We start from the raw sequence: 22,675 nt of genomic DNA, 5'->3' as shown, positions 1-22,675 counted from the left end.
TTAAACCCATAAAATACACGAGACCTTGTTTAGACTGCTGGGGTAAAGGGACTTTTTAGTCTCATTCGAGCAGGATAACCAAGTTCTATTCTATTCTCCTTTGCAATCAATTTCCATATTCCAACCATCTCTTTAAACTGGTAATGCCACCACTGGTCGCTACTCAGTTGACGTAGCTACTCAGTTGTCCTCACGAGGCTGAGTGCAACCCGCAATCCAAACACAGAGCCGAAAAAACTTCGACCCCGCCGGGAATCGAACTCGGGACCTTCGGAGTGCAAGCCCACTCGGCCACGGAGGTTGCTCCTAATACTTCGCATTACAAATGCATTTTTTTTTTTTTTTTTTTTTTTTTTTTGGTTGGGGTTTTAACCCGGGCCCTTCTTTTTTGTAAACCCTTTTTTTTTTTTGTCGATGATGGGATTTGAACCCGGGACCTTCTGTATGGTAAGCGCTTTATCCCTGGGCTTACCGTGCCTTCTAATGTAATTAAATGTTCCAGGTTTGAAATCGCTGCAGGAATTAAATCTGAGACGGAATCGACTCACTCGACTTCTGGGCTTTGGTCAAACTCCACGCCTGATCAAGCTCTTCCTCAACAATAACCAACTGCAATGGTAAGTCCGACCCTGGATCCCGCTATAAACTTTGAACCTCGATTTATCACGTCATATTAAGTCCGAAGCATATATTTTTTTTTCTTCTTCTTCTTCTTCTTCTTCTTCTTCTTCTTTAGGGAGAGAGAGAGGTTTGGTAGATTGAACTGTAACTGGCAAGGTCTTATCCCTTGGTGGTGTAGTGGTCAAGGCGCTCGCCCGGTAAACAGGAGGGCGTGGGTTCAATCCCAGCCGAGGTATGGAATTTTATCCTCAATATATGATTATTGATAAACAGGAGGGCGTGGGTTCCATCCCAGCCGAGGTATGGAATTTTATCCTCAATATAATTTGAGAATTTGACCAGAATAATAGTAGTAGCCTACTGCTGTGACAACCTCATTTCCATCAAATATATTTATCTCGTGAGTACCTTTGTACTTCAGTTTAGCAAAACGCCAAAAGAATTTTGGATTAGCTTTCAGATCAGATTCAACACGATCATGATACTTGCGCAGATCACGTGCATAAAGTTTTTTACATTGTTTCCTAACAGAGCTAAAATTATCTTTGAACGTGAGATTATAGGGAGCTCGCTTACATTTACGATGAAGTCTTTCCTTCAGACGCAATTTATAAATAAGTTCCCGCGAAAACCAACCAGGATACCGAGAAGGACGAATAACTTTATCCGGAATAAATTCATTAACACCCAGATGGAAAGCCAAAGACAGATCCTCAACAAGCACGTCAACATCTTCACTATCAGTATACTGATAATCTCTTAAATAATTATATAAACCGAAGTAATCTCCCCGGGCATAGTTTTTCTTCACAAAGGGTTGAAAGTTATCATTAAAAATACTTAATGGAATTTTGACAGCAATATTAAGTGCGGGGTGCTCATGGTCAAGTCTAACAAATGAAAACCCCCCGGTATCAGTGACATCACAGAGATCACCTAAATTTGAAAGAACAAGGTCAAGCAGATTATCATGTTCATTAATGCGAACATAATTATGTTGAACAAGATTCAAAGACTGAACAAAGGTCGAGTAGATTATTTCAGATCGCTTTCTGACATTGAAATCATAATGTAAACTAACACCATGAGCCCAATCAAATAATGGAAGATTGAAATCTCCTAGCAAAAGTAGCCTGGTAGAAGTAATACCTACACTATCTACAAATGATTCATAAGATAGTAAAAAATTACAATAGTTTTCTACAACCTGCGGGTGAGTACTACCAGGTATGTAGGAGTTACCAATAATGAGTTCACACTCTAAGCTTAACTTTAGCTTAACCCAAACACAGTCAACACCATCAAAGTCCAGCTCAAATAGACGAACCACATTGAAGTGCTTCTTCACAGCGATAAGTACCCCACCACCAAATTGTACTTCATCATTGTACAGTCTATCTTTTCTATATACATAGTAATCGTTGGTGATGAAATAACTACTACTAAAGATACTATCTTTTAACCAGGTCTCAGTTAAACATATGACATCGAAGTCAGTACCTACGAAATTAGAAGTAAATTCATTTTGCTTTGTACGTAGACCTCTACAGTTTTGGTAATAGATACTCAGTTCATTGAGGCGATCATTTCTATGACTATAACTATTACTAACAGTATTACAAAGATAAACATTATTATTATTATCATTAGTGTTCAACTGATCCATTATAATTGTTGAGTAGAAGTAGAAGAAGAACCAGTGGAGGCTCCAGCGGTAATAGAATCACCCATACGAGTAGGAGAAGGTTCATCCATCACAACATCAGGAAGAAGACGTCCCATGTACGATTTGATCAAGCAACCATTTGGCCAGATAGAAACATCGTCAATTTTAGGAAACTCATCCACTTTCACCTCCACGTGAAAAGAAGCGTATTGATCTTGATGTTTAGTTTTAAGTTTAGATATCTTGAGATGAGAAAGTTGAACAGAACCTTCCACAAGTTCCTTGATATCCCGTGACGTCACAATGGGGGCAAAGCGAGTCACGAACAGAGCACGAACACGAGGTTCCTTGGGTTTGACCATGAGAGCAGAGGAGGGATTAGCCTGACTAATAGGCTTCGCACCAATCTTGGGAGCATTCTTGGACTTGGGACGTTCCTTGCGTTTGTTAGGAACAGTAGTCCACTCACCAGCACCAGTATTACGAGCACTACCACCAGCAGGAGACTCAGTCACTGGTACCACATTGGAAGAGGAAGCTGAACTCTGCACCCGGGGAGGTCTAGGAGGTTGAGCCTGACGAGACACAGCAGGGCTAGCACCACGAGAACCATGAGACTGGGGAGCATTATTGTTACCCTGAGCAAGAACTTCAGCAAAGTTCCTCACACTACGAGACTGGAATAGATCAGCTGATACATTCAAGTTACTGTGGACAGGTAGAGAGGGAACACCAGTAGGGGTCGCAGACGAGCTGGAGACTAGCATATTGGACATCTTCAGTTCCATTGAACCTACTTTTTCCAACACAACAGAGAGCTCGCTCTTGAGCTGAACATTTTCTCGAGTCAGATTCTCAATCTTTTGTAATAGAACTTCAATGTGACTATCAATATGTTTAGTATATTTAACCAGTTGATTTTTAATAGAAGTATCAATGTTTGAAAGCACGCTCTTGCAATAGGATTTGTTATCATCAGCAAAGGTTTTTATAGAAGATTTCAGAGATTCAAGAGTAACATCATTGGCAGATTCACAAGTTACACTTACAGACTCACCCACTTTTTGAGTAGGAGTACCAAATAGTGGAGCAGGAGTATTGGGTTTTCCATTCTTCCTACAGAACTCACAACGCCATTCTTCTTTCAAGGCCTGGCTCTTAGCCTTCCACGTATTCAAAGACACAGAGCAAGCATGGTGGAACACATTACTGCAACCATAGCACTTGGTATGACCTTGATCCGGACCAAGCTCAAGCTTGCACTTTCCACAATTCATACTTATAGGAAAAATACAAACATATTAGGCACTGAAGAGGACAAAGAACTGTTAAACTCTAATGAACTGATGCAAGTACAAATTTACATAGTTTAACGGAAATAACTTTTTTATTACAACAAATTAAAAAAAAGTAAAAACACCATTGCAAAGAGGATTAAAAACTGAATCGAAATGACTATTCAAAGATTAAATTACGTGGAATTTACCACTAAAAAAACAGTTGAAATTTGGTATGTATCTTTCAAATGTGACAAGGACGCGACACGAAATAGGTGCTGCGGTTGGCGACCTTTCCTCTTTTTTTTTTTTTTTTTTTTTTTTTTTTTTTTCTTGACCTGAAAAATACTATATCCGTAACTTTAACTCATTCATTGAAAAATAGGTGTAATTACCTACCTAAGTACCTATCTATCAACCTTACCTCACTCCATACTTCCATAGCAACATAACAACTTTCTTTCTCTCTCTCTCTCTTTTTTAAGAGGTTTGATAGATGGAACTCTAACTGCTAATGTTCTAAGGTCTTATCGTCCCGAAAGCGAAGAGAGAAGGAAGACAGGATAGGAGAAAGCTAGCCGTTCCGAGAACGAACGTTATCCCATCAGGATAAAATCCGCCCCGGGCGGGAATCGAACCCGCGGCCTAGCGCTCACAAGGCAAGTGCTACCCACCAAACCAAACTAGGCCGGTCCACCTTGGATGCGATAAAAATTCAACAAAATTGGCTCTAAAATTTGTACATATCAATTCAAATATGTAGCACTGTCTTTCTTCTTGGATGCGATAAAAATTCAACAAAATTGGCTCTAAAATTTGTACATATCAATTCAAATATGTAGCACTGTCTTTCTTCGCCAGCCTAGTTAGCTTAGTTGGTACTGCGTCTGCCTTGTAAGCGCTAGGCCGCGGGTTCGATTCCCGCCCGGGGCGGATTTTATCCTGATGAGATCATGTTCGTTCTCGGAACGGCTGGCTTTCGCCTATCCTGTCTTCATTCTCTCTTCGATTTCGGGACGATAAGACCATAGCAGTTACAGTTCCCTCTGTCAAACCTCTTAAAAAAAAAAAAAATGTACATATCAATTCAAACATGAAGCACTGTCTTTCTTCAAACAAGGGATGTCAATTCAAATATCACTGCAAACGGACTTTTCAGTCTCATTCTGGCAGTATAAACGGGGTATATTCTATTCTAGTTTTTCTACCCCGTATCAATACAGAATATTGTTAGAAAATACCTTCATAGATACATAGATTTTTCGTCAGAACATAACTAGATATCCTACAAACATAGATATTGTTAGAACATGAGGGAACACGGGGCAATATGGCACCTCTAGTGCTTGTGAGGTTCTAACTTTAAGACCATAACAGTTACAGTTCCCTCTGTCAAACCTCTTAAAAAAATAAAAAAAAATAAAAAAAAAAAAAAATAAATAAAAACGTACATATCAATTCAAATATGTAGCACTGTCTTTCTTCAAACAAGGGATGTCAGTTCAAATAGCACTGCAAACGGACTCATTCTGGCAGTATAAACGGGGTATATTCTATTCTAGTTTTTCTACCCCGTATCAATACAGAATATTGTTAGGAAATACCTTCATAGCTACATAGATTTTTCGTCAGAACATAACTAGATATCCTACAAACATAGATATTGTTAGAACATAGGGAAACACGGGGCAAAATGGCACCTCTAGTGCTTGTGAGGTTCTAACTAAAAAAAAAAAGTCACACAGATATGTAATTTTGTAACCAAATAAAGCATAATTTTAGGTACAAATTAGATCAGACAAGAACAATATATGTATGTATAACTGAAAAAAATAAAAAATAAAGATATTAGTTTGGCTATAAGAACAAGAACACCCAAAATAAGCATCATTCAATAGGATGAGGAAAGTCGTGTGATGTTCACATCAGATTTTTTTCGAGAGGTTTTATATAGGGTGTTATCGTCTCGAAATCTAAGAGGGAATGGGATAGGAGAAAGCTAGTCGTTTCGAGGACTCTGGATCTGAAGATTGGGGGTTCGAGTCCAAATCAAGTCATAATCTTTTTTTATAATTAAGCAAGGTTTATTTTAATAATTATGCATTGTACAATGTTAAACAGTTAAACCCATAAAATACACGAGACCTTGTTTAGACTGCTGGGGTAAAGGGACTTTTTAGTCTCAATCGAGCAGGATAAACAAGATATATTCTATTCTATTCTCCTTTGCAATCAATTTCCATATTCCAACCATCTCCTTAAACTGGTAATGCCACCAGTGGTCGCTACTCAGTTGACGTAGCTACTCAATTGTCCTCACGATGAGTGCACCCCGAACTCCAAGCACAGAGCCGAAAAAACTTTGACCCCGCATCTCCGGTAACTAACCTAGTGGTGCAGTGGTTAACGAAGTGGACTTTGGATCTGGAGGTTGGTGGTTTGAATCCTAGTCAAGTTATAACAAAACTAAAAACATTTTTATGAGGGTACCTACCAAAAAAAAACCGTTTTGCCCCAAGGCTGGGGGGGGGGGCAAAATGGTCCTATATCATATACACGCAAAACACCTTAGGGCAGAATGGAACCTGGGGCATAATTCTCGCATTAGGGTATAGGGTACCATTCTGCCCCAGACCGTATAAAACCATTTTGCCCCAAAGCGTCAGGCATTGCATCAAGCACTCGTAAAATTGAAAAAACCTCCGTACTCTTCGAAAACAAAAGATAAAAGAATCAACCACAGGTCAAAAAAAGATAACACTTGCAGGAATAGTTCCTAGTCCATTCAAGAGAGCTCGGCACTTCCTAGCTCCTAAAAAGGGCGGGTGATCGTTTTGCCCCGATGTACCATTTTGCCCCGCGTTCCCCAACATACATTCTGCCACCCCTACTTATAGGTATCTGTTACCTTTCCCAAATGTTTAATCGATGTATGAGCTTTTTCTTTTTCTTCGTTCAAAGTTTTTTTTTTTATTATTTATTTATTTTTAGTTTTTTTCTTTCGAATTTTCGTTTCTTGTTATGTCGTGTTGTAGGAAGATAATACCCTAGTTTTACAGAACGGTAGGTATGTAAATATTTTAATATCTAGATGTATTTATATCTGATATTTTTTTTCGCGTTCAAAGTTTTTTTTTTTTTTTTTTTTTTTTTCTTTCTTTATTTTTAGTTTTTTTCTTTCGAATTTTCGTTTCTTGTTATGTCGTGTTGTAGGAAGATAATATCCTAGTTTTACAGAACGGTAGGTAAATATTTTTATATCTAGATGTATTTATATCTGATATTTTTTTATTTTTTTTAGTTACATTGCAGGTTAGGTATTTTCATTTCTAGGGCTTTGACCTACCTAACCTCAGATAATGTGATGATTTCAGATACTGGGTTTAGCCTTTAAATACCTGATTTTTTCATTTCTAGGGCTTTGACCTACCTAACCTCAGATAATGTGATGATTTCAGATACTGGGTTTAGCCTTTAAATACCTGATTGTACTGAGGTACGCAAGTAGTCTGGCTGGGGGACGTTAAACAGGGAGTACACCTATACCAGCCTGAATTTCCCGTTGCTAAAGAAATAGCAAAGGTTGAGTGCGAAGGGCATCCACTCGTAAAATTTGCAGCCAAAACCAAATGTCAGCCCAAAGCAATCACCCTAGTTGGGGCTGATTGAGAGGCTGACGAAAAACGCCGACACCGTCTGTACACAGGAAAAGGCGAAAAAAAAAGAAGATTATATATTGAAAAAAAAATAGTATTTAACTAACATATTTTTCTTCTCGTTCCTCCCCAGAGCAAACAGAACTCCCTCTCCGTCCTCGGCCGTCCCGTGTATCGAATGGTGCTACTTTTAGCACTCTCTGACTTACAGTTGAGAAGTTGCGGGTTCGATACTCCCCTGTGTCAACAAATTTCCATTATTTTATTTTCTATTTCTTTTCAAATACCTACGTATTCTGCAAATGTAATAGAAAGTCGTGTGATGTTCACACCAGATTTTTTTTTACACAGATAGCTGCGCGTTTCTTTAGGAGTCCAATTATTGAATGTATTATAAGTTTGTAAGTCTGAACCACATCCAGGTACACAATATTCATTTTAAAGTGTTTGTTAAGATAGAAACAACACTACCATCAAGTCACGTGAAGTCACAGGGAGTCAGAAAATTGTTGCTCAAAACTTTCCATGATATCTAGGTAATCTCGTTCAGCCACACTACCTACCATCACGTCACGTGACAATAGTGTGGCTGACGTGACCTCATGGTTGTGTGGTTCGATCTTTAACCTCTGAACATACGTCCCGTGTCCCGCACTCGTCTCATCACTCAATCTCGTCCTCTCTCGTCTCGCTCTCATGTCGTCGAGACTTCCCAAGCCAGGTACAACCTTGTATATCCTGCCAGAATGAGACTAAAAAGTCCCTTAACTTATGTATGTGGTACAGAATAGAATAGAGTATACCCTATTTAAACTGCCGAAATGAGACTGAAAAGTCCCTTTGCTCCCGCAGTCTAAACAAGGTCTAATGTATTTTATGGTTTTAAAACTTTTAAAACATAGCACTTAATATAATAATAATTAATAAATATTTACAGCAGATTTCTTTCGCCCCGGGCGGAATCGAACCCGCGATCCGTCCCGTGTCCCGCACTCGTCTCATCACTCAATCTCGTCCTCTCTCGTCTCGCTCTCATGTCGTCGAGACTTCCCAAGCCAGGTACATTTCCCTTGCTAAAGAAATAGCAAAGGTTGAGTGCGAAGCAAAGGTTGAGTGCGAAATAGCAAAGGTTGAGTGTATATCGTGCCAGAATGAGACTGAAAAGTCCCTTAACTTATGTATTTGGTACAGAATAGAATAGAATATACCCTATTTAAACTGCCAAAATGAGACTGAAAAGTCCCTTTGCTCCCGCAGTCTAAACAAGGTCTAATGTATTTTATGGTTTTAAAACATAGCACATAATATAATAATTAATAAATATTTACAGCAGATTTCTTTCGCCCCGGCCGGAATCGAACCCGCAATCTAGCGCTTACAACTTCTTCCTTTCCTTTCAGATCCCGTGATCATTCTCTCGACCGCCTGTTTGCCGCCAAGCGCGGCTCCCCAAGCCGCTCGCCAGTCCGCCAGTCGCTGTTCGATCCTAAAAACCCTTCTTTTGATCCCAAAACCCCTTCTTTCGATCGCAAAAGCTCTTCCCAGCTGTTCGGCAACCCCAAAAACGTCCCGGTTGACCCCAAAAATTCCCTTGCCACTCCAAAAAATTCCCTTTCTAATCCGAAAAAATCCCTTTCCACTCCTAAAAATTCCCTCTCCAATCTCAAAACTTCCGGCGGGGATCCGATCAGCTGTGTCCTTGAAAAATCGTTCGACCTTGAGCGTGACCTTGACATTTCAAATGACCTTGTGAGATCAGCTGATCAGCCGAGTGCGCTACCGATACTGCCCGCTGTCCCGCGCGTTAGTCACAGATTGCATGCGCGCGCACACACCGTACTCAGGTGAGTTTTTGAAGGTTCAGGATAAAATACTCCACGGGCGATATTTTTTACGGTTCAAAAATTAAGGTGGGGGGAGGGGGACTTTATGAATGCACTTTACATGGGTATAATATATTACATATAACTTCTCACGTTTTTCGAACTCCACGATGTTTCATTTTTGAAATATGCGAGGCAAGTTGTCGACGAAATGTCTAAATGAAATATTGATTAATTATTTTTGGTGAACTTTTGACATTTATATGATCGGAAGTTTAGTGTTTAGTGGGATCAGAACTCAGAAGCAGAGACAGATAAGATAATTATTAATTACATAATTACCACCCGAAATCCGTCGATTCGCTCCGGATTTCTGCTAGTAGGTCCTTAAAGGCATGGCCGTTCATGTCACTCACCCATTTAGTGGTCTCGCTCGGCGTATAGTTTAACAAAAACGAACCGGAAAATAGCCTATAACCTTCACGGGAGTGCAAGCAATAAGTTGACAAAGTTTCATAGCAATCGGATGAGCGGTTTGGCCAGGCATAAAGTTCGAACAAACACACAAACATTCATTTTTATATATTAGATATTAAGTTTAGATTAATCTTTTCTTCTTCTCTTCCTGTGTACAGACGGGGTCGGCGTTTTTCGTCAGCCTGTCAATCAGCCCTAACAAGGGTGATTACTTTTGGCTGACATTTGGTTTTGGCTACAAATTTTACGAGTGGATGCCCTTCGCTTTCAACCTTTGCTATTTCTTTAGCTTGGTCTGACGATGGGAATCTGAGTATTCCCGAAAGCTCACCAAACTTTCTTTAGTTGAATGTCGAATCTAAATTGTCTTTTAAAATTTATATTTTAACTTGTGAAGATTCTTTTCTAAATAATTATACCGATAATTATTTACATTTATTATAATTGTTATATTTATTTTTCCAGTGATGATATGTGTCCTCCTACAAATATAACGCCATCAGTGTATCTGCAGACCACAAGCGATGGCAAAATACAAGCCACCCGAACCCAGAGGGAGAGAGACAAATACCCTGACCGAATTAATTTGGACAGGTAAGACATCAGCCAAGTTAGAATAGTTTAAAACATTGGGCCGCGGGTTCGATTCCTGCCCGGAGCGGATTTTATCCTGATGGGATAATGTTCGTTCTCGGAACGGCTGGCTTTCTCCTATCCTGTCTTAATTTTCTCTTTGATTTCGGGACGATAAGACCATAGCAGTTACAGTTCCCTCTGTCAAACCTATACCTTGTTCAAGGGACTTTTCAGTCCTATTCGGACAGTATAAACAAGGTTCCTATATCCTGTTCTTTATTGACTGTTCTCAGGCGCGGTCTATCCCAAAGTATAAGTATTCTATTCTATTCTTTATTGACTGTCCTCAGGCGCGGTCTATCCCAGCTGCCCCATATCGTAAACGAGGCCAAACTTCGCCTGCTCTCCATTCAACACAACCTGCTCACCTCCCTAGATGGTTTCTCGACCAGCCCTGCCAGCTTAACAACTGGGCAGGGTAACTTAACAACTGGGTCGGCCAACTCCATCGGGCAGGACAATTTAACAACCAGCCATGCTAATTTAACGAGCTCTGCCAAGTTAACAACCAGCCAGGCCAACATAACTGGGTCGACAAAATTAACCAGCCATGCCAAGTTAACCACCGAGAAATCCAACACAGGACAGGCCAACTCAATCGGGCAGGCCAACTTATCAACTGACAAAGCCAACTTATCCATTGGGCAGATCAACTTGTCAGGTTCAGTTGGCCCAGCCATCTTAACAGGCTCGGTTGGCCCGTCTAACTTGTCAGATTGTTCAGCTAACCCAGCCAACTTAACTAGTTCTGTTGGCCCAGCCAATTTAACACCTAATTCAGCTGCCCCAGCCAACTTATCAGGTTCAAATAACCCTTCTACTACTGGGTTTGGCCGGTTGGTGTTCCTGGATGTTTATGACAATCAAATCGAGCGGATTTCGGGCCTGGATGCGTTGGTCAACTTGAGAGTTCTCCTCCTGGGCAAGAACAGGTTAGTTGTGAACGAAGGGCCGTCAAGGGTTAGCTAAAAATTTGGATCCACTGCAATACTTTCTCATTACTAGTACCATTTGTATCATTGAAAATTCTCCCATTAGTTAAATATCTCATTAAGTTGTTGGTGAAATCCACCATGGGAGATTCCATTCTATTCTATTCTATTCTATTTCAGAATCAAGTCCATCGAAGGCCTCAAGTGTTTGGTTCGTTTGGAGGTCTTGGATCTGCATGGCAACCAAATCACGCAGATTTCCAACCTGAACACTCTGGGAGATTTGAAAGTTCTCAACTTGGCTGGAAACCAAATACGCACCATCGGATGTTCTGATTTGGAAGGTAACTGGTAACAAGTGGTTTAGCTTCAGCTTCAAAGAGAAGCAATTATCGTTGTTAATTCATTTGTGTTGGACTTAGTCTGGCTGAGAGACTATAAACAGAGAGTAGATCACCGTCTAGCTAGGGGACTATAAACAGGGAGTAGACTAGTCCAAATTTCCCCACACTAAATCAATAGTGAAGGTTGAGTCCGAAGGGCATCAGTCTGGCGTAAGCTATTTTAGTGTAGCGACCAGTCTGGGGTAAGATATTTTAGTGTAGCGACCAGTCTGGGGTAAGCTATTTTGGAGGGTAGCCCGTCTGCCTTGTAAGCGCTAGGTCGCGGGTTCGATTCCCCCCAGGGGCGGACTTTATCCTGAACGGATAAGGTTCGTTCATCGTTCTCGGAACGGCTGGCTTTGTAACTTTCTCCTATCCTATTTGCCATCTCTCTTCGATTTCGGACGAAATAAGTCTTATTTTATTATATTTTCAAGAGGTTTGACAGAGGGAACTGTAACTGCTAAGGTCTTATCGTCCCGAAATCGAATAGAGAAGCAAAGCAGGATAGGAGAAAGCCACCCCGGGCGGGAATCGAACCCGCGGTCTAACGCTTACAAGGCAGACGCGCTACCAACCAAGCTAACTAAAGTAACTAGACTGACAAATGCAAATGTTCAACCAAAACTTTCGACTAAATTGTATCAAAAGTTCACCAAAAAAAATCTGGTGTGAACATCACACGACTTTCTATTACATTAAGTCGGACAGTTCTAAAAGTTTCACCATTCGATTCGGCGTGAAAAATCACATGGGATCAACTATTCACTTGCTTATTTGGTAAAGGTTCACAAATAAAAGAGAAATTTATACACCACTAAGTACATATTTTTGACGCTAGAGTGCGCTAGAAACTTCATAATAAAGAGCATTTCACACGGTGCTCCATCGAAAAAAATCTGGTGTGAACATCACACGACTTTCTATTACATTAAGTCGGACAGTTCTAAAAGTTTCATATTCGATTCCGCGTGAAAAATCACATGGGATCAACTATTCACTTGCTTATTTGGTAACGGTTCACAAATAAAAGAGAATTTTGTTGACACAGGGGAGCTCGAACCCGCAACTTCTCAACTGTAAGTCGAGAGTGCTAAAAGTAGCACCATTCGATTCCGCGTGAAAAATCACATGGGATTAACTATTCACTTGCTTATTTGGTAAAGGTTCACAAATAAAAGGGAAATTTGTTGACACAGGGGAGTATCGAACCCGCAACTTCTCAACTGTAAGTCAGAGAGTGCTGAAAGTAGCACCATTCGATTCCGCGTGAAAAATCACATGGGATTAACTATTCACTTGCTTATTTGGTAACGGTTCACAAATAAAAGGGAATTTGTTGACACAGGGGAGTATCGAACCGGGGCGTCCCACCCGTTAACCGCGGCCTCCCCCCCCCCCAAACCCGATGCTGGATACGCCCATGATCCTAGTAATTCCCAAAATACATCTCTCGATGGCCCTCTGGGTAAATCGCAATTTTTAGTCCGTCCTTCCTTTATTATTACAATGTAAATGCTGTTTCTTTGTGTTATTATGTTTATGTCACAACTTTGGTGCTCACTGCAGCATTGTAGGATTTTCCCAATATCTCAATAATCCTAAAATCCAATGTTTACCTACCATGCTGGCACCGGTCGCTATGCGCATTTATATGTCATAGCTACTCATTTTCCTCACGAGGCTGAGTGGGCCCCGCAACAGCCAGTCACGGAATCAATCATTTGCATGATACAAATTTCTTGACACCGCCGGGAATCGAACCCGGGTCTCCCGCGTGCAAGGCAATCGCAGTGACCACTACGCCATGGGAGCTGACTATGCGAGCAGTATAAATAAGCACTATTATTATTATTTTGAGTCCTCCGACCAAAAAGGTGAAGTCGGGAGAAGGCCGAACTCCTTTTGACCTTTTTTCCAAGGTTTAGCGCGGAATAGCAAAATTTTGGCCGTAAATAGCGGCCGAGCCGTACATTTCTCGAACTTGGGCCCGCGAACACTTTTGATCTACATCCGATAATGAAAGCCTCTGCAAAGCCCTCTGGCTAGAGGAGGAGAACTATCGATAGTCGGTGCCATCGATAGTTGGCGCCCCCGCAACAGCCAGTCACGGAATCAATCATTTGGATGATACAAATTTCTTGACACCGCCGGGAATCGAACCCGGGTCTCCCGCGTGCAAGGCAATCGCAGTGACCACTACGCCATGGGAGCTGACTATTCGAGCAGTATAAATAAGCACTATTATTATTATTTTGAGCCCTCCGACCCAAAAGGTGAAGTCGAGAGAAGGCCGAACTCCTTTTGACCTTTTTTTCCAAAGTTTAGCTCGGAATAGCAAAATTTTGGCCTTAAATAGCGGCCGGGCCGTAAATAGCGGCCGAGCCGTACATTTCTCGAACTTGGGCCCGCGAACACTTTTGATCTACATCCGATAATGAAAGCCTCTGCAAAGCCCTCTGGCCCGAAAGGTAAAGTTCGGAGAAGGCCGAACTCCTTTCGACCTTTTTCCAATGTGTGGCCCGAACAGGCAAACTTTGACCCTTAAAAATGACCATAAATCTGTGTGATGTGAGATGGTCACTCCAGTTTTTTTTTTTTTTACTTTCTATTATTTTTTTTTTCTTCTTTTCAGTATCGACGATATGTCAAGTGTAGCGACCCTGGTGAAGCTGGAAGAGATCAACATCGACGAGAACCCGGTCGCTACCAGCGGCTCCTGCGTGTCCTATCTGGTCTCCTATCTACCGTCGCTACTCTATCTGAACAAGATGAGCGTCACGGAGCACGTCCGTCATGTAGCGACCGCGTGGCGCGCCACGTATGAATGTAGCGACCAGTCTGGGGTAAGCTATTTTAGTGTAGCGACCAGTCTGGGGTAAGCTATTTTAGTGTAGTGACCAGTCTGGGGTAAGCTATTTTAGTGTAGCGACCAGTCTGGGGTAAGATATTTTAGTGTAGCGACCAGTGTGGGGTAAGCTATTTTAGTGTAGCGACCAGTCTGGGGTAAGATATTTTAGTGTAGCGACCAGTCTGGGGTAAGCTATTTCAGTGTAGCGACCAGTCTGGGGTAAGCTATTTTAGTGTAGCGACCAGTCTGGGGTAAGCTATTTCAGTGTAGCGACCAGTCTGGGGTAAGCTATTTCAGTGTAGCGACCAGTCTGGGGTAAGCTATTTCAGTGTAGCGACCAGTCTGGGGTAAGCTATTTCAGTGTAGCGACCAGTCTGGGGTAAGCTATTTCAGTGTAGCGACCAGTCTGGGGTAAGCTATTTTAGTGTAGCGACCAGTCTGGCGTAAGCTATTTTAGTGTAGCGACCAGTCTGGCGTAAGCTATTTTAGTGTAGCGACCAGTCTGGCGTAAGCTATTTTAGTGTAGCGACCAGTCTGGCGTAAGCTATTTTAGTGTAGCGACCAGTCTGGCGTAAGCTATTTTAGTGTAGCGACCAGTCTGGCGTAAGCTATTTTAGTGTAGCGACCAGTCTGGCGTAAGCTATTTTAGTGTAGCGACCAGTCTGGCGTAAGCTATTTTAGTGTAGCGACCAGTCTGGCGTAAGCTATTTTAGTGTAGCGACCAGTCTGGCGTAAGCTATTTTAGTGTAGCGACCAGTCTGGCGTAAGCTATTTTAGTGTAGCGACCAGTCTGGCGTAAGCTATTTTAGTGTAGCGACCAGTCTGGGGTAAGATATTTTAGTGTAGCGACCAGTCTGGGGTAAGCTATTTCAGTGTAGCGACCAGTCTGGGGTAAGCTATTTCAGTGTAGCGACCAGTCTGGGGTAAGCTATTTCAGTGTAGCGACCAGTCTGGGGTAAGCTATTTCAGTGTAGCGACCAGTCTGGGGTAAGCTATTTCAGTGTAGCGACCAGTCTGGGGTTACGACAAACTGTTCTTGAGATATTTTGTTCACAACCTTTTCAACATTTTTCACGAAATGAGGGTTAAGCAACAATTACTTTGGTTAGTATCTGGATGGGTGATTATCCGATTTTTACCAATTTGTTACAGTCGCGTCCTTGGACCATACCGGGATAGCATACCAAATTTTATTTCTCTACGACAAACCGTTCTTGAGATATTTTTCCACGAAATGAGGGTTAAGCAACAATTAGTTTGGTTAATATCTGGATGGGTGATTATCCGATTTTTACCAATTTGTTACAGTCGCGTCCTTGGACCATACCGGGATGGCATACCAAATTGCATAGCTTTATGACAAACCGTTCTTGAGATATTTTGTTCCCAACCTTTTCAACATTTCCCCCGAAATGAGGGTTAAGTAACAATTACTTTGGTTGATATCTGGATGGGTGACTATCCGATTTTTACCAAATTGTTACAGTCGCGTCCTTGGACCATACCGGGATAGCATACCGAATTTCATTTCTCTACGACAAACCGTTCTTGAGATATTTTGTTCACAACTTTCTACTTTTTCCCATTTAAACCTGTAGTACGTACGTACGTACGTACTACGTTGCAATCGGTCCAAATTTTCAAAATCGGGAAATGGTTGGAAATATCCGTTTTAGGATCCCCTGATGTCAAAAAAGAGACAAACCGGTCTTGAGATATTTTGTATACAACCTTTTCCCATTTAAACCTGTGGTACATACATACGTACAGACCATGGGACAAAAACTACTTTTTTGTTCTACTTTTTCCCATTTAAACCTGTAGTACGTACGTACGTAACGTACAGACCATGGGCTAAAAACCACTTTTTTGAATCAGGGTATCCTAACACGGATATTTCCAACCATTTCCCGATTTTGAAAATTTGGACCGATTGCAATACTTTCATTACTAGTATAGCTCCGCTATACTGTAGTAATAGAAAGTAACAATACATACAGTTCATGGACTTAATCCGTTTACAACTTGTTTTCTGAAAATCGATTCTGGTATTTCCAAAAACTTAACATCGTGTAAGAGTTTGAAAAACGTGAGAAGTTATATGTAACATATTATGTATACCTATGTATGTAACCAACCTCAGTGGTGTAGTGGTTAGCGCGGTTGACTTTCGGATATCGAGGTTGGTGGTTCGAGTCCAAGTCAAGTCATAACATTAAGGGCCGAATGCACAGTCGTTTAGGAACGACTTTATCATTTAGGAATGATAAAGTTTTCCTTTTTCCTTAAGGTTTCCTACTTCCTTAAGGTATCCATTTTCCTTTGTTGTTTTTTTTTCTTCTGGTTTAATACTAATGGCGTCTGTTCGTCATAGGCCACTTTCGATTTTTCACCTATCAAAAAAAGTTTTTCTGCTACTAACAACTTCATTTTATGATAACTCTGTAGCTATAACGGTCTAGCAGGTACGATTTTTTGAACATGCAAAAAATCCTTAACCTGACCATAGGTGCTACACTCACCCTAGGCCACTTTCGATTTTTCACCTATCAAAAAAAGTTTTTCTGCTACTAACAACTTCATTTTATGACCAATTAATTAATTGAGGAAAAATACGAGAAAAATTAAAATTAGGTACATTGTTCACTTGGTCAGATTCACATTGACAGCTCAGAAATGAAAAAATAATTTCTATATTTTCTTCTCTTCTATTTGGATACTAATCGCGTTCATTTGCCATCGACCAGTTTCGATTGATTTTTAGTTTCCAATGGATACAATATACACTGGAATGCAAAAAATTTAGGACAGTTTTCAGTTTTTATTGAACACTGTTACAGCCATTTTAAAGTCAATCTGTTCCAAATTATCTGCACGTCAGTGTATCGAAATTAAAATGTAAAACAATACAATACATACAAAAGAAAGTCGGAAATACACATTGCGCTTGCGTAATTAGGAACTTTCAGGAAGAGTTTAGGATCCACTATGCAAGTTTTTATTGAACACTGTTACAGCCATTTTAAAGTCAATCTGTTCCAAATTATCTGCACGTCAGTGTATCGAAATTAAAATGTAAAAACAATACAATACATACAAAAGAAAGTCGGAAATACACATTGCGCTTGCGTAATTATTAGGAACTTTCAGGAAGAGTTTAGGATCCACTATGCTCATGAATTTTAGGAAAGCAGTTAAAGGAATACCTAATCATTAAGGTACGACTGTGCATTCGGCCCTAAGGTCGAGTTTTAACACCATTGATTGTCTCAGGATTGAGTTCCATCCGAGGCTGACCTGGAGAGAAACTCTGTACAAAAAAAAATTGTTTGATCTAAACCAGGTGTGCACAAAATCATTAACAATAGATCTGTTCCGCTTACTTGGGTGATGTTTCAAAGTCATAGAGCAGGAAAAATGAGGACCAACGGATTTTTTCTTTTTCTTCTACGACTTCTAGATACCGAGATAAATCGATCTAAAAAATACCGGTAAATTGTAAAGTTTGACGTCACGACATACGCTCCCGTAGGCGATAACGTCATAATTCATGACTCCCGCTTCGTTTGTTAGTACGCAAGCGTTTCTGCGCATTTTTACGTGAAGTCTGACTTCACAACTCTTTGAATCTTTTAATTAGAACGGCAATTAAAAATTGAATTTTCGACCTTTTAAAGTTACTTTCTCGGAGTTTTGACCTCAGATTTGAATTTTTCACAACTTTTTACGTAGGAAACGACCTTTTATTAAAAATTATTTTCCCAATTGCAACTGCTCCATTAACAATCAGTCAATCATCATTAATCATTATCACTTTGCCCTAAACTTTCGACCAATAAATACGTCGTAAGTTCGTCATAAATATTGCATCGATTGTATTCGTTGCATATCAGAATCACTAACAATAGTATATTGGGTAACGCCAGATACAAACACTGTACCTCAAAAACGTGAGAAGTTATGTGTAATATATTATACAGGGTGTTTAATAAAAAAAAGTTGCTACCCCTGAAAACTCAAGAACCGTTTAAAATTCGGAAAAACGCTGAAACACGTATTTCTTTATTTTCAAGGGGAACTTGACCTTTTATTAATAATTATTTTCCCAATTGCAACTGCTCCATTAACAATCAGTCAATCATCATTATCACTTTGCCCTAAACTTTCGAGTCTTTCGACCAATAAATACGTCGAAAGTTCGTCAAAAATATTGCATCGATTGTGTTTGTTGCATAACAGAATCATTAACAATAGTATATTGGGTAACGCCAGATACAAACACTGTACCTCAAGAACGTGAGAAGTTATGTGTAATATATTATACAGGGTGTTTAATAAAAAAAAGTTGCTACCCCTGAAAACTCAAGAACCGTTTAAAATTCGGAAAAACGCTGAAACACGTATTTCTTTATTTTCAAGGGGAACTTAATTTTAGGGGAGCTCAATTTTTTAGCGCTATCAGGGGCGGTACCTCAGATTTGGATTTTTCCCAACTTTTTACATAGGAATCGACCATTTATTTATAATTTTTACCCATTTGCAACTGCTCCATTTTAGGGGAGCTCAATTTTTTAGCGCTATCAGGGGCGGCCCCAGGGGGGTCAACTTTAAAATATTAAATAAGAAGCCCCTAATTGTGATTAAGGAGCGCGGCAGCGCTCCGCCCCGCCAAGTCAAAAAAGTTTGACCGCTACATCATATCAAAGGTCTTACAGAACGTAGTACTTTGGTACAAGTTTGACCTCAATCTGACAACCGGGACCGGAGTTATGGCGTATTCAAATTTTACTTTTTCCATGTTCTCCCGCCAATAGGGAAAGCACCAAAAATGGGAAATTCATATCGAGTGTTGATTTGTGTTTCAAATAGGTCCTACTAATGGTTCATGTTGAAACTGAGACCCAGAAATGAAATTTGGACTTTCGGACATGTTGAAACGGTCCTGATGGCCTCCGGGGGTGAAAATGGACGTTTCGAAATTTTATTTTTGGGACCGATTTTCAGTGTTAATCATTAGTGTTTCAGCCCTGGTTGTCGGATCGAGCTCAAACTTGTACCAAAGTACTACGTTCTTTAAGACCTTTGGTATGACGTATCACAAGTAGTGGGTTCTTATTTAAGATTTTAAAGTTGACCAACCTGGGGCTGCCCCTGATAGCACTAAAATGACCTGGAGAGAAACTCTGTACAAAAAAAAATTGTTTGATCTAAACCAGGTGTGCACAAAATCATTAACAATAGATCTGTTCCGCTTACTTGGGTGATGTTTCAGAGTCATAGAGCAGGAAAAATGAGGACCAACGGATTTTTTCTTTTTCTTCTACGACTTCTATATACCGAGATAAATCGATTTAAAAAATACCGGTAAATTGTAAAGTTTGACGTCACGACATTCGCTCCCGTAGGCGATAACGTCATAATTCATGACTCCCGCTTCGTTTTTTAGTACGCAAGCGTTTCTGCGCATTTTGGCGTGAAGTCTGACTTCACAACTCTTTGAATCTTTTCAATAGAACGGAATCTTAAAATTTGGCTTAGTGTATTAAGCGGGGAACATTTGTGACAAGCATTTATGCTTAAAGGCCCTTTCCCCCTTGTCGTTCGGGAAAAAAAATCGTGTCGTGTGTAGTGGGAACACTCATTTAAATTACATTGCCTACAGGACATTTTGTGTCGTTCGGAAGTATTTAAAACTACGAGCATAATCAATATAAACAAATACGAATAATATTTTTGGCGAACTTTCAACCGTATTTTATTGGTCGAAAGTTTAGGGCAAAGTGATAATGATGATTGACTGATTGGTAATTGTTAATGATCATGTATTGTACAGCATTATAATGTATTGTACTTGTACATGTACAGCATTATTATGTATTGATTGTACAGCATTATGTAACCAACCTCAGTGGTGTAGTGGTTAGCGCGGTGGACTTTGGATCTCGAGGTTGGGTTTAAAACTACGAGCATAATCAATATAAACAAATACGAATAATATTTTTGGCGAACTTTCAACCGTATTTTATTGGTCGAAAGTTTAAGGCAAAGTGATAATGATGATTGACTGATTGGTAATTGTTAATGATTATGAATTGTACCGCATTATTATGTATTGATTGTACAGCATTATGTAACCAACCTCAGTGTTGTAGTGGTTAGCGCGGTGGACTTTGGATCTCGAGGTTGGAGGTTCGAGTCCAAATCAAATCTTAAAATTTGGCTTAGTGTATTAAGCGGGGAACATTTGTGACAAGCATTTATGCTTAAAGGCCCTTTCCCCCTTGTCGTTCGGGGAAAAAAAATCGTGTCACTCAGTGGGAACACTTATTTAAATTATATTGCCTACAGGACATTATTTTGTGTCGTTCGGAAGTAAATTGTGTCGTGTGTAGTGGGAACACTCATTTAAATTACATTGCCTACAGGACATTTTGTGTCGTTCGGAAGTAAATCGTGTCGTGTGTAATGAGAACACTGTCATTTAAATTACATTACCTACAGGACATTTTGTGTCGTTCGGAAGTAAATCGTGTCGTGTGTAGTGGGAACACTCATTTAAATTACATTGCCTACAGGACATTTTGTGTCGTTCGGAAGTAAATCGCGTCGTGTGTAGTAGGAACACTCATTAAAATTACATTGCCTACGGAGGACATTCGGAAAAAAAATCGGATGAAACTCACGACATGTGAGAAACGGGCTTTGCTCATTGAATTTCTTTTTGCTATACCTACATTAGGTAAATGCAGGTTTTACTTTATTTTTCTTTTGGTCCCGAGATCAATTAGAGAAAAATAAGATAGGAGAAAGCCAGCCCTTCTGAGAAAACAACCTGATTTTTTTAAGGATAATGTTCGCTCACTTTTTTTTTATCTCACTCACTCATTATGACTCACTCACTCTTTGTAAGGTCAGACACTATCAGGTAGACCTAATAGGTGGACCTATTTTAGCCATACCTGTCAGATGTAGTGGGAGAACACTCATTTAAATTACATTGCCTACAGGACATTTTGTGTCGTTCGGAAGTAATCGTGTCGTGTGTAGTGGGAACATTCTCATTTAAATTACATTGCCTACAGGACATTCGGAAAAAAATCGGATGAAACTCACGACAAGTGAGAAACGGGCTTTGCTCATTGAATTTCTTTTTGTTATACCCACTTACCTACATTAGGTAATTATGCAGGTATTACTTTATTTTTCTTTTTGGTCCCGAGATCAATTAGAGAAAAATAAGATAGGAGAAAGCCAGCCCTTCTGAGAAAACAACCTGATTTTTTACTTTTTTAAGGATAATGTTCACTTACTTTTTTTATCTCACTCACTCATTATGACTCACTCACTCTTTGTAAGGTCAGACACTATCAGGTAGACCTGATAGGTGGACCTATTTTAGCCATACCTGTCAGGTCTACCTGATAACGAGTCACTCCCAGGGATAACTCAGTCTCTCAATAACTCACTCATTTTCCAGGGCATCCCCGAGTCCCGCCGAGATCAAGTCATTTGTAATGCGCGCACCAACTGGGAACTTTTGCGCACCGCTCCCGCACCGCACCCGGGTAGCGCAAAGCTTAGCGCATCTCTGAAAGACCTGCGCGCCATTCCGGAAGAGCGATAACTCACTCATTTTCCAGGGCATCCCCGAGTCCCGCCGAGATCAAGTCATTTGTAATGCGCGCACCAACTGGGAACTTTTGCGCACAGCCCCAGCACCGCACCCGGGTAGCGCAAAGCTTAGCGCGTCTCTGAAAGACCTGCGCGCCATTCCGGAAGAGCATGCCGGAGAGGCGCTTATGGGCGCGCCAGACGTGGACTCGCCTTTGAGCGCGCGCGCCATCAATATTCGGTGAGCAACGGCGCGCGTGGTTGGTATCTGGACGGGTGACCATATGGGATATTTATTATTGTTTATTTTTTGTTATTTTTATTTTCATTTTATTATTTTTTTAATATTATTATTTTTATTATTATTATTACTACCATGAATATTTTTCTTTTACGGCTTTCTTTTAAGTGGTAGGGTTCTCCTAGAGGAGCTCTTCCACCCAACCACAATTTTACACCAATACGAAAAATTGTACTCTACCCACAGACACTGACAAATTTTCACTTTCAAAATTCTCAGATGAATATTTTTCTTTTACGGCTTTCTTTTAAGTGGTAGGGTTCTCCTAGAGGAGCTCTTCCACCCAACCACAATTTTACACCAATACGAAAAATTGTACTCTACCCACAGACACTGACAAATTTTCACTTTCAAAATTCTCAGCGCCAGCCTAGTTAGCTTAGTTCGTAGTGCGTCTGCCTTGTAAGCGCTAGGCCGCGGGTTCGATTCCCGCCCGGGGCG

At 40.4% G+C, this 22,675-nt stretch overlaps 2 protein-coding genes across 2 annotated transcripts; both read left to right on the top strand.

Annotated features, from left to right (window-relative positions):
- Positions 1-424: 424 nt before the first annotated feature.
- Positions 425-22,174, top strand: LOC113471882 (the record flags this gene model as incomplete). The annotated part of the gene is given in 3 exon segments (XM_026831347.1): positions 425-617; positions 14,107-14,317; positions 21,963-22,174. Coding segments are annotated over 2 exon segments (413 nt in total), but the record flags the coding sequence as incomplete, so codon positions are not given.
- Positions 5,258-11,443, top strand: LOC103520094. The gene is made up of 7 exons (XM_026831348.1): positions 5,258-5,275; positions 7,354-7,383; positions 7,859-7,941; positions 8,621-9,064; positions 9,986-10,114; positions 10,447-11,088; positions 11,269-11,443. Exons 1-7 carry the CDS (start codon positions 5,258-5,260, stop codon positions 11,441-11,443), a joined length of 1,521 nt encoding a protein of 506 aa, XP_026687149.1.
- Positions 22,175-22,675: the final 501 nt, after the last annotated feature.

Source organism: Diaphorina citri, unplaced genomic scaffold, assembly GCF_000475195.1.
Source record: "Diaphorina citri unplaced genomic scaffold, Diaci psyllid genome assembly version 1.1 scaffold3211, whole genome shotgun sequence".
In the NCBI taxonomy this organism is placed as follows: Eukaryota; Metazoa; Arthropoda; class Insecta; order Hemiptera; family Psyllidae; genus Diaphorina; species Diaphorina citri.
Note: the sequence above shows the minus strand (reverse complement) of the source record. Positions and strands in the feature narration are given on the sequence as shown.